Below are 13463 nucleotides of genomic sequence, written 5' to 3'. Positions count from 1 at the left end.
GGAGCCAGGAGGTCCACCAGTCCAACCTCCCACTTAAAGCTTATGATCCCTTCCAGAGCACCCCGACCCTTGGGCAGCCAGACTCTGCTAAGAGCAATATTGGGAGCTCAATACCTTAAACCACAGCTCGCTTTTATTGTGAACCACCTTTGTTTAAAAGAAATTAATTCATTCATTTTTTAAGTTGACAAAAATTATATGTATTTGTGGTGTGCAGCATGATGTTTTAATAGATGTATACTGTGGAACAGCTAGATCAAGCTAAATAACATATTCATTAACTCACAGTTATCACTTTTTTTGTGGTGAGAATATTTAAAATCTACTCTCTTAGCAATTTTTAAGTGTACAGTACCTCGATATTAACTATAGTCACCGTGTTGTACAATAGATCTCTTGAACTTATTTTTCTGCCTAACTGAAATTTTGTGTCCCTTAACTAACGTCTGCTCAGTCCTCCCTACCGCCAGCCCCTGGCAGCCACCATTCTACGCCCCGCTTCTATGAGTTCAGCTTTTTCACATGCCACGTATGGATGAGATTGTGCAGTATCTGTCTCTCTGTGCCTGGCTCCCTTCACTTAGCATAATGTCCTCCAGGTTCAGTCATGTAGTCACAAAAGACAGGATTTCCTTATTTTTTAAGGCCGAATAGGATTCCATTGTGTATGTATACCACATTTTCTTTATCCATTCATCTGCTGATGGACACTTATTTGACTCCATATCTTGGCTACTGTGAATGGTGCTGCTGTAAACACGAGAGTGCAGATCTCTCTTCAACATACTGATTTCATTTCCTTTGGATATATACCTGGAAGTGGAATTACTAGGTCATATGGTCGTATGGAATTACTAGTTCTGGTTTTAATTTTTTGAGGAACCTCCATACCGTTTTCCATAACAGCTGTACTAATTTATATTCCCACAGTGCACAAGGGTGAACCACTTTTATTATCAGAAAGTTCTATTTTACAGTGAACTGAAACCTGCATCTGCATAGTTTCCAGTATCTGGCCCCAGTCTGCCTTCTGGCGTTACGCAGAATCGAATTAATCTTCAGGTTTTACAGTGCTGTGCACGGTGCTAGCTTCATTTACCTGCTATTTTATTTGATTCTTGTAATAGCTCTGTGAGGAGGCGATTATTTTCTTTTCAGAAAAGGGAAAAGACTATAAGAGGCTACGAGCTTTAATAACGGATGTTTCTGAGCGCTCACTATGTGATAGGCACTGTTCCAACCAATTTAGCTGCATTCACTCACCTGTTGAGGGGGTAAAATTGTTCTCCTTATGTCTTATGTGAGGAAATAAAGCACAGAGAAGATGAAAAAGTTGCCCCCAATCACTCAGCTGGTAAGTAGGGAGGTGACGTTGAAATCCAAGCAGTGCGACCCCTGGGTCCATGCTTTTCCCCACCAGGCTAACTCTGGTCCCCATGGCCAGTAAACAGCGAGGACTAGCCCTTCCCTCCCTCCATAACAGTCTTTAAGTATTTGGAGGCAGCAATTCTAGGCTCCCTGTCTTTCTTTCTCCAACTTACTCATCCTCAGACTCTTCCTTCATTCTTCATGACATGGTTTCTAGACGTGGTTCTGGTCACCCTCCCCTGGCTGCTTTCTATTTTGCCCCCTTTAAAATACGGGAGCCAAGGCAGTGCACAGTCCCGTGGGTGTGGCCCGACCAGGGCAGAGTGCACCAGGACAGTGACTTCTCTGGTGTGGACACTCTCTGTATGCACTGTGTCTAGCCCCATGCGCTACACGGGTACCTGGTTACGTGACTCCTGGTGAACCTCCTTTCCCCTCGTTTCAGGTGCCGGAAATCATCCGGTACATTTACAACCATATGAACAACATCAGCGAAGCTACAGCCCAAAAGACTGTAAGGACGGTCCTTTACGTGCTGGCTCAGACCTACACGGACGAAGTTATCCTGACACTGTGTGAGATGGAGGATCAGTCACGAAAGTAGGTGACCTTATCAATTCCAAACTTAAAAGCCCACAATACTCTTTTATTTGCTTGTTCTTAAAATGTATTCAATTTTTAATAGTTCCTTACTTATTTGGGGTGTAGCGATTGTAAGAGTAGTATGGTTTAAAAATTTGGAAAGCATGTAAAATTTAGAAGAAGCAAAAAACCGAAAGACAAAACATTTCACTGTAAGGCAACCAGTGCTATCACTTGGGCATAATTTATAATTTGTCCACCTTTTAAAAATGGTTTTAAAAAATGTATAGTCAAGCTCCTATTGTACATACCAATTTGCATTTTTTTTGTTTAGTGTTTTATCACAGCATTTCCCCAGGTTAAAACCCTTTGGAAAGCCTAAATTTAATGGCTGCCTGATATTATTTTGTATGGATGTACTTACACTATAATTTCATGATTTTAAACTTTAAAAAAAATAATTTACCTGTAGTAAAATTCACGCTTTTGCTGTATAGATCTACAAGTTTTCTCAAAGGCATGATCATAATCATCACCACCCCTGTTAAGACACAAAGCAATTCCACTACCTCCTACAATCTCTTGTGCTGCCCTCTGGAGTCAGCCTCTTCCCCTAGCCCCAACCCCTGTCAACCACTGCTCTGTTCCCTATCCCTATAGTTTTGCCTTTTCCAGAATTTCGTATGAATGGAATCATACAATATGTAGGATTTGGGGTCTGGCTTCGTTTACTTAGCGTAATGTGTTTGGGATTTATCTATGTGGTTGTGTGTATTGAGAGTTCAATTCTTTCATTGCTAAGTGGTGTCCCATTGTACAGATGTACCATAGTTTATATATTCACCATTTGGGTTGTTTCCAGTTATTGGAATTTATGAATAATGCTGCTATAAACCTTTGTGTGTAGGTTTTTGTGTAAACATAAACTTTCATTTTTCTTGAATAAATTCCTAGGATTTGGATTGCTGGGCAACATGGGAGGTGCATGTTTAAATTTAAAAGGAACTGTCAAACTGTTTTTCACAGTGGCTGTAGCATTTTGTATTTCCACCAGCAACATATGACAATTCCAGTTGCTCCTATCCTTGCCCACACTTGGTATCTTTAAAAAATATTTGAAGAATTTATTAAAAGATGGCTAAAGTGTTTATATTTTAACAGCTAGAGTAAAAAGCAGATACAAAGCGGTATTCCTGTATAACTAACACTATTTTTAAAAATCTATGTATAGAAATCAGACTGAAAAGAAATATCATGCTATTACCACTGAATGTTTTAACATAGGATTTTTTTTCTTCCTCTGTGCTTTCTGCATTTTCTAAAATGAGCAAGTATTAATTACCTTTATAAGTAAAAAGTTTTATATACTTAGTTTTTAGAAAAGTATGTGAATGCAGGTAGATTACCGGAAAGTTATTCTAATCTTTGCAGATAGTCTAGATGTCTTCTGAAATTCTAGTCCTGCTTTTTAAATTTTTTTTTAATAAGGAATAAGTTTTATCAGATACAAAGAATTGACAACATATTTCTATAGGGTAATCAAATGAGTCATCATATTTGTACATGACATCTTTCCAGATAAATAGGGAGATACTGCTATTGATTGTTGAGAAAGAGAAAGTAACAGAAAGACAACAGGACATTTTTCTTAGGCTTGCTCTTTTTTTCAGCACTTATCTATAATGCCTTTTTTTCTCTGAGGGGATTTGGCATATGTTCTCTGTTGTGTCTCAGATTGATTGCTTTGAGGTTTCTCTTCCAGGGAGTGGAGCTTGGTGGTAAGCATTTTGCTGCACTGGTCTACCTCCTCAAGAACATTCCTAACCACTGTGGGTTTGGCGTGCTCTGTTGCATGCCTGGTTGTGGAGGACAGGGCAGGGTGGCCCCTCGGCCCTGTCTCGGGACCCCTGGGCAGCAGCCGTGGCATGGTGCTCCGTTGAATGCCTGGTTGGCCCACACTTGGTATTGCCATTAAAAAATTTAGCCGTTCTAACAAGGGTATAGTAGCCTCTCATTATGGTTTTAATTTGCATTTCTCTAACTTAATTGCAACTAGTGATGTTGACAATCATTTCATGTCTTTATTTGCCACCCATGTATTTTCTTTGATCAAGTGTACACATTTTTACCTGTTTCTTAATTTGGCTATTTTCTTATCAGTGAGTTTTGAGAGTTCTTTATATATCATGTATACAAATCTTTTGCCAGACATATGATTTTCAAATATTTCTCCTACTTTGTGAATTGTCTTTTTATTCTCTGAAGAGTGCAAAAGTTTTAAATTTGATGAAGTCCAATTTGTCTTTTGTTTTTCCTTATAGATCATGTTTAAGGTCATGGGTATTTTCTTCCATGTTTTCTTCTAGAAGTTTTATTCTTTTATGTTTATGTTTATGATTGATTTTTAGTTATTTTTTTTATAAAGTGTGAGGAATGGGTCAAGGTTCAGTTTGTTGTATGTACATGCCTGATTGATCTAGTGCTATTTATCGAAGAGACTAACCTTTCTCCATTGAATTGTCTGCACGTTTGTCAAAAATCAATTGACCATATCTGCGTGGGTCTATGTATAGACTCTCTCTTCTGTTCCACTGATCCATGTGTCAGTTCTTTCATCAACACCACACTGTGCTCTAATAGTATAGTTTTATAGTAAGTCTTGAAATCAGGTAGTATGAGTTCTTCAATTTTGTGAGTCTTTTCCAAAATTGTTTTGGCTATTCTATTTCCTTTGCTTTTCCATATGAGTTTTGTAATTTATATGGAATTGTTATTTTTAAAAAATCCTGATGGTATTTTTATTGGGATTCTGTTGCATTTATAGGTAAGAATGGGAAGAACTGACATTTTGTCTCCGATCCATGGACATGGCGTATCTCTCCATTTATTTAGGTCTTCTTTGATTTCTTCTTCTTTTTTTTTTTTTTTGGCTATATATATTCTCTTAATTGAAGGATTTCTTAATGAATTTTAAGTTTATGTACTTAAGTTTATACACAAATTTTAAAAGTACAATGTTTTTAAAATATGTGTATATTGGTTTAACATCAGTAAAACTACCACCCACATCAAGACATAAAACATTAATTTAACATATGAATGCCATGTTATTTACCACATAAAAGTCTCCTAAATGTCGCATCCTGTATTGTGTATTTTGTAAATATAAAATACCTTGTTATATGCTTGGATTCTGTCTAATAAAAATGTTGCTCTCTATTTCTATGACTTATAGTTTCCAGTAGATTCATATTATCTTTAAATTCTATTTTTGTTTCACTATTTTTTTTTCTTGGCTGGCTAGTAAGGGGATCCAAACACTTGACCTCGATATTATCAGCACCACATTTTAACCGAGTGAGCTCACTGGCCAGCCTCAATTCTATTTTTCCATGAACTTTTTGAAGTACCATAGGATCTTTAAAGCCTTTTACCTTGCGTTTTATGCAGATGATTACACGTTAGAGTCTGATTTTTGACCCAATTTGAATCTTTTTAGTAAGAGTATTTAACCAGTTTATGAGTATAACTCATCTGTGCCTCTGTAAATCTATTTTATGCTAATGTTAATGTTTCCTTGCTGTTTTTCTTTTGCTATATCCTTTTGTTTTTTCACTATTGCCTCTCCAATCCAAAATATTTGAACATGTGTGTTTTATTTTTGTCCGTAACACTTGCCTCAGTGTCACATTTACTTACATGAACTACGATATGACGCAGCAACTATTGTTTTTGCCCCTGCAATGTGTACATAAAACAAAGTTATATCCCCTCCTCCCCAACCAGTGATTTGGAAGTTTTCTTTTTACACTATTGGTATTGACATTATAGACAAACTTGCTACTTTCTTTTTTTGCTAAAGTAATAAAATAAATTTTATTTATAAAGTAAAACTAAAACTGTACTGCTTTCCAATTTTGTCAGATTAACATTTAGAATGCCTTTACCTGACTTTTCCTGTCCACGGTGACAAAACCCTTTTATTTTACTTATGTTCAATTTAAGAATACACATATCTTTATCTACAATACTACATGCTAAAAAGGAAATGGTACTTATTTGCCCCATATATTGAACATTTGGCATGCCCATTCACAGTTCAAAAATACATAAACTGAAATTTTAGACCCAGATTACAAATCTATTTTTGGTTTTGGTGTCATGGTAATGCTAAACTCAGAAGATTATTTTGGAAGTATTCCCTTGCCTTGTATTTTTTGTAAAAGATTGTGTAAAATTGGTATTAATTTTCTCTAAATGTTTAGTAGAATTCACTAATAAAATCATCTGGATCTAGAGTTTTATTTGTTGGAAGTTTTTCAACTATGAATTGAATTTAGTTAATAGCTAGAGCCACTTAGATTATCTGTTAATTTGCTCATCTTTTTCCAGTTTTCTTAAGGTGGAAATACAAATTACTAATTTTCAAGAATGTTCTTTTTTAAAACAAGCATTTTTAGAGCACAATACTGATAACATCAAGGCCCAGGGTTTGATCCCTGTACCAGCCAGCCACCAAATAAATAGATAAATAAATAAATGAATAAATAAACAAGCATTTTAATGCTATGAATTTCCCCCTAAGCATAGCTTTAGTTGCATCCAACAAATTTTGATATGTTGTATTTCTATTTTCATTCAGTTTAAAAATCTTTTCTAATTTCCCTTGAGACTTTCTCTCTGACCTATGAGTTATTTAGAAGTGCTGTTTAGTTTCCAAATATTTGGGAAATTTTCAGATATATTTCTGTGACTGATTTCAGGTTTAAATTCATTATGGCCAGATCATGTACTTTGTATGATTTCCATTCTTTAAAAATTGTTCAAGTTTGTTATATAGCCCAGAATGTGGTGCATCAAGGTGCATGTTTCACGTACACCTGAAAAGAATGTATATTCTGCTGTTCTTGTCTGGAGTATTCTATAAATCAGCTTAAGATAGTTGATGGTGCTGTTCAAGACTTCTATGTCTTGGCTAATTTTCTGTCTATCTATTCTATCAATTACTGACAAAGGAGTGTTGAAGCCTCCAAACATAATTATGGATTCATGTATTCATCCTTTCATTCTGCCACTTTTCCCTTCATGCGTTTTGTTGTGCTCATATACATTTAGGATTGCTACATTTTCTTGGTAGTGAATTAACTGCTTTATCAGTAATGTTCCTCTTCAACCCTGGTAATATTCTTTGTCCTGAATTTATTTTGTCTGATATTAATATGGCTGATTTTGGGTTTTTTTAATGTGTATTTGCATGATATAGATTTTTTATTATTGTACTTCAACTAATCTGTATCATTATATTTAAAATGGGTTTCTTATACACAGCATATAGTTGGATTTTGTGTTTTGTCCAATCTGACAATCTCTACCTTTTAGGTGATATATTTAGACCATTTACAATTAGTGATATGTCTAGATTTAAGTCTACCATTTTATGATTTGTTTTCTGTTTATACCCTCTGTTTTTCATTCCTACATTCCCTTTTCCTGTATTCTTTTCAATTGTTTGAATTTTTTTTGGTATTCTATTTGAATTTATCCACTGGATTTTGACTGTGTATCAATTTTTAGTGGATTCTTGGGGATTTACATAATTAAACTTTTATGGTCTATTTACCTATCTAAACTTTCATAGTCTTCTTAGAGTTAATATTTTACAACTTCAGGAAAATGTACAAGCTTTCAACATACAGCTTCTTTACCTTCCCTTCTTCCTATTATAGCTGTCATTTGTATTACATCTACTCATGTGAAGAAACCCCACCAAAAAAAGTTATGATTTTTGCTTTCAATAGTCATATATATTTTTTAAACTTAGAAAAACAATCTGTTACATTTACCCAAATATTTACCATTCCTGTTGCTCTTTTTTATTATTGAAGTAAATTCCAACTTTTTCTCTAACAAAATTTCTGCTCAGCTTGAAAAATTTCATTAGCATTTTATTTAGAGCAGGACATAGAATTCTAGGTTGATAATTTTTTTCCCTCATCGCTTGTTGCTCTATTGTCTTCTGCATTCCCTGATTTCTCATGAGAAATTGGCAGTGATTCAAACATTATTCCCTATATGCAATGTGCTGTTCTTTTCCTGGATGCTTTCAAAATTTTTATCTTGGGTTTTGGAAGTTTGATTATGATGTGTCTGTGTATGATTTCTTCTTGTTTATCCTGTTTGAGTTTTACTGAACTTCTTGAATCTGTAAATGTAAGTGCCTCACCAAATTTGGAAAGTTCTAGGCCATTATTTCTTCAGATATTTTTTCTGTACCAATCTCTTTTTCCTCTCCTTGTAAGATTCCAATGACATGATCATTAGACTTTTTATGGTGTCCCACAAGTCCCTGAAGTTTTGTTAATTTTTTTCTAATTTCTTTGTTCTTCAGATTGCATAATTTTATTGATCATCTGAAAGTTTATGAACTCTTTTCTCTATCATCTCCATTTTCTATTGATTCCATCTAGTAATTTTTTGTTTCAGATATTGTATTTTTCCATCCTAAAATTTATGTTTGGTGCTGCTAATTTCATCTCTTGGGTTATCTCAGGGTTGTCATCTGTTGATTGTCTTTTCCCTTGAGAATTGGTTTTATTTTCCTGGTTCTTTGAATGTCAAGAAAATTTGGATTGTAGTCTGGACATATTGGATATAATGTTGTGAAACTCTTGGTCCTGTTAAATTTTTCTGGAGAATGCTGATTTTTAAAAAAGCAAACCATCAACCTGGTGTAACGATTAGACTGCAAGTTCTGTCTGACCTTCTTTTGGAAGTGATTTCAATGTCTGTTAAAGTTTTAAAGATTTTGCTATGCTGCTGTGGGTCTATCCTGCACATGTGCTTCCCATGGGTTATCTGGGCCTTATCCTGTGCGTGTACAATTCAGGAGTGATCCCAGGATCTGTGTTGGCTCATACACAGAATTAAGGGATCCCTTTCTCTTGCTCTCTCCTCTCTAAGATTTTCCTTACTTTCTGGTTCCCAGGGACCTCTTTCCAGGTCCTCTGTCTGGAAAGTCAGGTTTTCTTCTCAGAGTTTTAGTTGCCTGTGCTGATAAAACTTCACAACTGGGTTTACCTTCAGGCCCAAGTTGGGAGATAAAAGAGGGAAAAAAAATCTGGGAAACTCACTGAGATGTTGTTTTTCCAGTTTTGGCTTTCCTCCCCAATGTGCCTGCTATTACTAATTTTCCAATGTAAAATTAGTAGTTAGTTACTTTTTTGTATTTGTACAGTGTTTTTAGTTTTAATCAGTGGGAGAGAGAGGCTGGAGTGGGCTTGCTCCATCTTGAGCAGCACAGGGTGTAAACATTCTTACTAGGAAAATTAAGATTGCCTGCTGTTAATTTCTTTTCTCTTCTTTTTTGGCAGCTGGCCAGTATGGGGATCTGAACCCTTGACCCTGGTGTTACAGCACCATGCTCTAACCACCTGAGTAACTGTCCAGCCCCCCTGCTGCTAATTTCTAACAAATACTTTTTGTTATCATGATAAGGGAGTTCTTTCTATTCTACATTTGCTGAGTTTTGTGTTGTTTTTTAAAGTTGGGAATAGACTTTGAATTTTATGAAATGCCACTACAGCACCCTATGACATACTTACACAAATTTCTACAGTTTTCTTTTACCTTTTAATTTCCAAGTGTATTTTGGTCATCTTTTTCTGGTTTATTGCGTGATAACTGGAGAATATGATCTAAAAGTCTTTTCAGAATGTGTTGGGATTTTTTTGTATGTATGGATTAGGAAGATTACGGTTACCAATTTTACTATGCGTATAATGAATATTTGAAATAAATTTGTATTCTCTATGACAGTCAAAGTTATATATTAGACCAGGCTTATTAAATGTGTTACTAAGGCCTCCATATCTGAATTTATTTTGTATTTATTTCATCTGTCAAATTCTTAATATTATGCTGCTAAGTTTCATCCATTTTGTTGCTAGAAATGGAGATCGACCATTTTCATTGTTCTATAACATTCTATCGCGTGATTATTCCATACTTTACCTTGCCCATCTTCTTGTCAATGGCTGTTTGTCATTTACAGTGTTTTGCCATTATTGACAGTGCTGTTATGAGCATTCTCACACTAACGCTGTGCTCAGATTTACAGGCACATTTAACATTTTATTTCCTCACCATCCATCCCTTCTTGCATTGTAAACTTTCCTTATGAAATTATTTTTCTTCGCTCTTGAAGTATGTTCTTTAGGAGTTTATTCTCTGGTGAGAATCTGTTAACCAAGCATCTATTTTTATTTATCTGTAAAGAAAACAAATAGACTTAAATGACAGATTTGCTGGGAAACTTGTTGTAGGTTGACATATATATTTGTTCAACACTTGGGAGGTTTATCCTACCCCCTTCTGCATCCCACTGTTGCTGCTGAGAAGTTGGCTGTCAGTCTGGTCACCATTCTTTTGTTGGTGACCCATTTTTTCTCTTTGTCATTGTTTCTAGAGCACCTGGGGTGCCATGTTGCCAGCAGTGAAAGTCTCTTGGTCTTCACCCCTTGTCTTGTCTTCATTTCCTCTTGTTTCAAGAAGCCATGACTTCTTGAGGACACTAAGCAGATTTCCCTAAAATTGTATTATGCTATTTGTAAAAGATAATTTTCAGATATGTACTTTTGTTCTTAGTGTGATTTTGTTGGATAAAGACGAGGAGGGGGTGTGCCAGGCAAAGGGAAAGACACACAGGAGCAGAGCGGAGAGAGTCAGTGCACTGGGGCGGGCTGCAAGGCTGCTGCGAAGGGAAGCAATAATGAATCCTGGCCGGAACAGTGGTGTGGCCACACTGGGTGTCGTGGACTGGAGGGGGAAGTCTGGAAGGCAGATGCATGGGTCGGGGGTAGGTAGGCAACGAAAGCTTGGACAGAGCCATAGAGGTGGCTTCCACAAGGAGACTCTTTTTCCTGACCGGACACATTCAAGTGTGGCCAACAAGTTTTGGCTTCAGATATTTTCTCAAGTCAGGTTCATAGGCCAAGTGAACATCTTCAGATTTCCCCATGTGCGAGATGACAGAGAAGTGTGGAGATGAAAGGAATAAAAGGAGAAAAAGAGAGGGTAATGAAGAGAGAGATAAGGAAGAAGGAAGAAAGTGGGGGAGCTGGAGAACCGGGCACAGCAGCCTCGAGTCTATTCCCCTGGAAGCCTCGCGGAACCCTGGAGAGTGGGTTGCCTGTGGGGAGTAAACACGCTGATGTGTTTCTGACTCTGCAGAGGGATTCGCAAGCCCTGGGAAATCCTGGCATCCTTCCCCAACAGCTACAAAGTGATCATGGAATATCTGCTACAGAGGCTGACTCCACAGCAGAGACCAGAGGGCCAGGAGCCCAGCCACAGAACGGAGATCTCTCCACTGATTGTATGCAGGGGGCCAGCAGAGGGAGCTGGGGGCTGGGAAGGGGACTCCCTGGTGCCCTGTCTTAGGCTGTCCTAAGCTCTTTGGGCTTTTTAGGTATCAGTGTTGGGTTGAGCATTCTAATGGCAGGGTCTTGGGGTTGGGTTGGGGGAAGAATTTTCCAGTTGGCTGTACAATGTCAGGGAGACAAAAGAACCGAATTCTAGTTTTCCTGGGGTGAGCTTAGGAGAGACATACACCCCAGCCCCTCCTCAACTCTCAAGGATAGTGAGAGAATAAGACAACCACTGTGATTATAAGAGCACTTTAAAACAATGACATTCTAGAAATTGCCCTTTATTTTCCTGGCTCCCACTAATTTAGTCTCCACTTGCTCTAGCAGCAGGGGTTTTCCTGGGCAAGCCCACCATGGTGATTGGTTGTGGGGAGCGACCAGTTGAAGATAAAGATAATCTTGTCTTACTTTCCTCCTCACCCCCAGGCCACCAGAGCCATCCATGAGCTCCTGCTGGAATCCGGTCCGCAGATGGAGGTGCAGACCTTCTTTTCCTCCCTGTTCATGGCCCTGCTGTTCCGGGTCTCCTTTCTCGTGGTTGAAGGAGGCGCTGAAACTGTCCAGGATCAGCAACCTGGAACTGAATGCGTGGACCCTGTGAGGTACCTTCCAGCCTGGGCCAGTTTGCTGGTGACTGTGTTCTGGGACCCATCAGCTTAGCGCCCTTGTTGGAATTGGTCCAGCCTTGTGGCCCAAATCCCTTTCCACACCCTCCTGCCAGGGCACTTAGTCTACACATCACTTCAAGAAGTCGTCCAGGACTTTTTAGAAAAGACTCTTCCTTTAAATCTGGCTTACTCAGCTGTTGCAGAGATTCTGTGCCAAGGTGAAATCAGTACAATCAAAACAATACATCTGGATCCACAGACCTGAATTCCATTCCCTACCCTCTTGCTGGCTTCCTGTGTCACCTTGGAGATGCCACCTCTCTCTGGGCCACAGCTGCCTCATTTGTAAAATGTTAGCCGGGGTCTCTCAGGGCTGTCCCACACCAGCAGTTCATGATTCTAAGGAGGGCCAGGTAGGCGTGTGGGTGGCAGGTGGGGAGAGGAGGGCAGGTGGTGGGTGACTTCCTGTCTGCTTCCCCCAGATCGACCATGGAGGCCCTGAAGGCCTTGATGCGAAGTTCCGGGTATGGGGACAACGTGTGTTACATTCAGAATCTTGGGGGCTGGGCGCTGCTCGTCAGTCCTGAGCGACACTATGATGGCGTCGTGCTGCTGGCCAGGTAGGCTGCGCCTGGGTTACTGGCTGGAGGACCTTCCTTCCGTCTCCGGCGGCCCAGGCCTCACTGAGTGCTATGCTGTCGTTGGCAGGGCCCTGGTCATCAAGAACTGCTGGCACAACAGCTCCATCTTCAGCTCCATCCTCACCTCCCTCCAGGACCCACACTGCAGGGATCACTTAACAGCCCTCGCGTTCCTGTCGGAGGTGACCGGCTCTTCATGGGGGGGTGGGCAGGTGAGGGTGTCCCCTCTAGGAGGAAGCCGTTCCCAACAGACACCCCCAGGGGAGGCCACTGGGGAGAGGGAGCAGCCTGGCTTCCTGTCGCTGCCTCTCGGAAGGGATCGGGGACATGGTGAGTGACACTTGATTGGGTTGCCCTGAGTCACAGGCTTTGATGCTCCCTGAATCTTGGGGCAGTTTGACTGTGCCCTGCCTCTACGGAAAGCACAGCTCTTCCCTTCAGCCTCTGCATCCTAGATCAGCCTTTTAAAATTGATCTTAGCTCAGCACCCCCGATCGACTCAATGTAATTCTGAGAGAAGAAAAAGCGTAGAAAATTTGGAAAATATGGGAAAGTGTATAAAAAATTATAAAACCACTAATAATCACAATACCCAGAGGAAACCACTTTCAGGTTTTGCTTGTATAAAAGGGTGTGTGTGTGTGTGTGTGTGCGTGTGTGTGTGCATGTGCGCGTGTGTGCGTGCGTGCATGTGTGTGTGTGCTCGTGCATGTGTGTGTGTGCACGTGCATGTGTGTGTGTGCTCGTGCATGTGTGTGTGTGCTCGTGCGTGCATGTGTGTGCACATGCATGTGTGTGTGCGTGCGTGCATGTGTGCGTGTGCGGGTGTGTGTGTGTGT

General features: G+C 39.2%; 1 protein-coding gene across 1 annotated transcript in view; it reads left to right on the top strand.

Moving 5' to 3' along the window:
* The window catches only part of LOC134391140 (maestro heat-like repeat-containing protein family member 7), a 35036-nt gene that overhangs the window by 10356 nt on the left and 11217 nt on the right, over positions 1-13463 (top strand). Inside the window, exons 10-14 of the mRNA XM_063115073.1 lie at positions 1814-1968; positions 11179-11323; positions 11802-11977; positions 12466-12603; positions 12692-12806. Of these exons, the coding sequence (XP_062971143.1) occupies positions 1814-1968; positions 11179-11323; positions 11802-11977; positions 12466-12603; positions 12692-12806 (729 nt within the window). The remainder of the gene's footprint in view (positions 1-1813; positions 1969-11178; positions 11324-11801; positions 11978-12465; positions 12604-12691; positions 12807-13463) is intronic.

Source organism: Cynocephalus volans, chromosome 11 (assembly GCF_027409185.1).
Source record: "Cynocephalus volans isolate mCynVol1 chromosome 11, mCynVol1.pri, whole genome shotgun sequence".
Classification (NCBI taxonomy): Eukaryota; Metazoa; Chordata; class Mammalia; order Dermoptera; family Cynocephalidae; genus Cynocephalus; species Cynocephalus volans.
The sequence above is the reverse complement of the archived record's forward strand: the minus strand, read 5'-3'. Positions and strand labels throughout refer to the sequence as shown.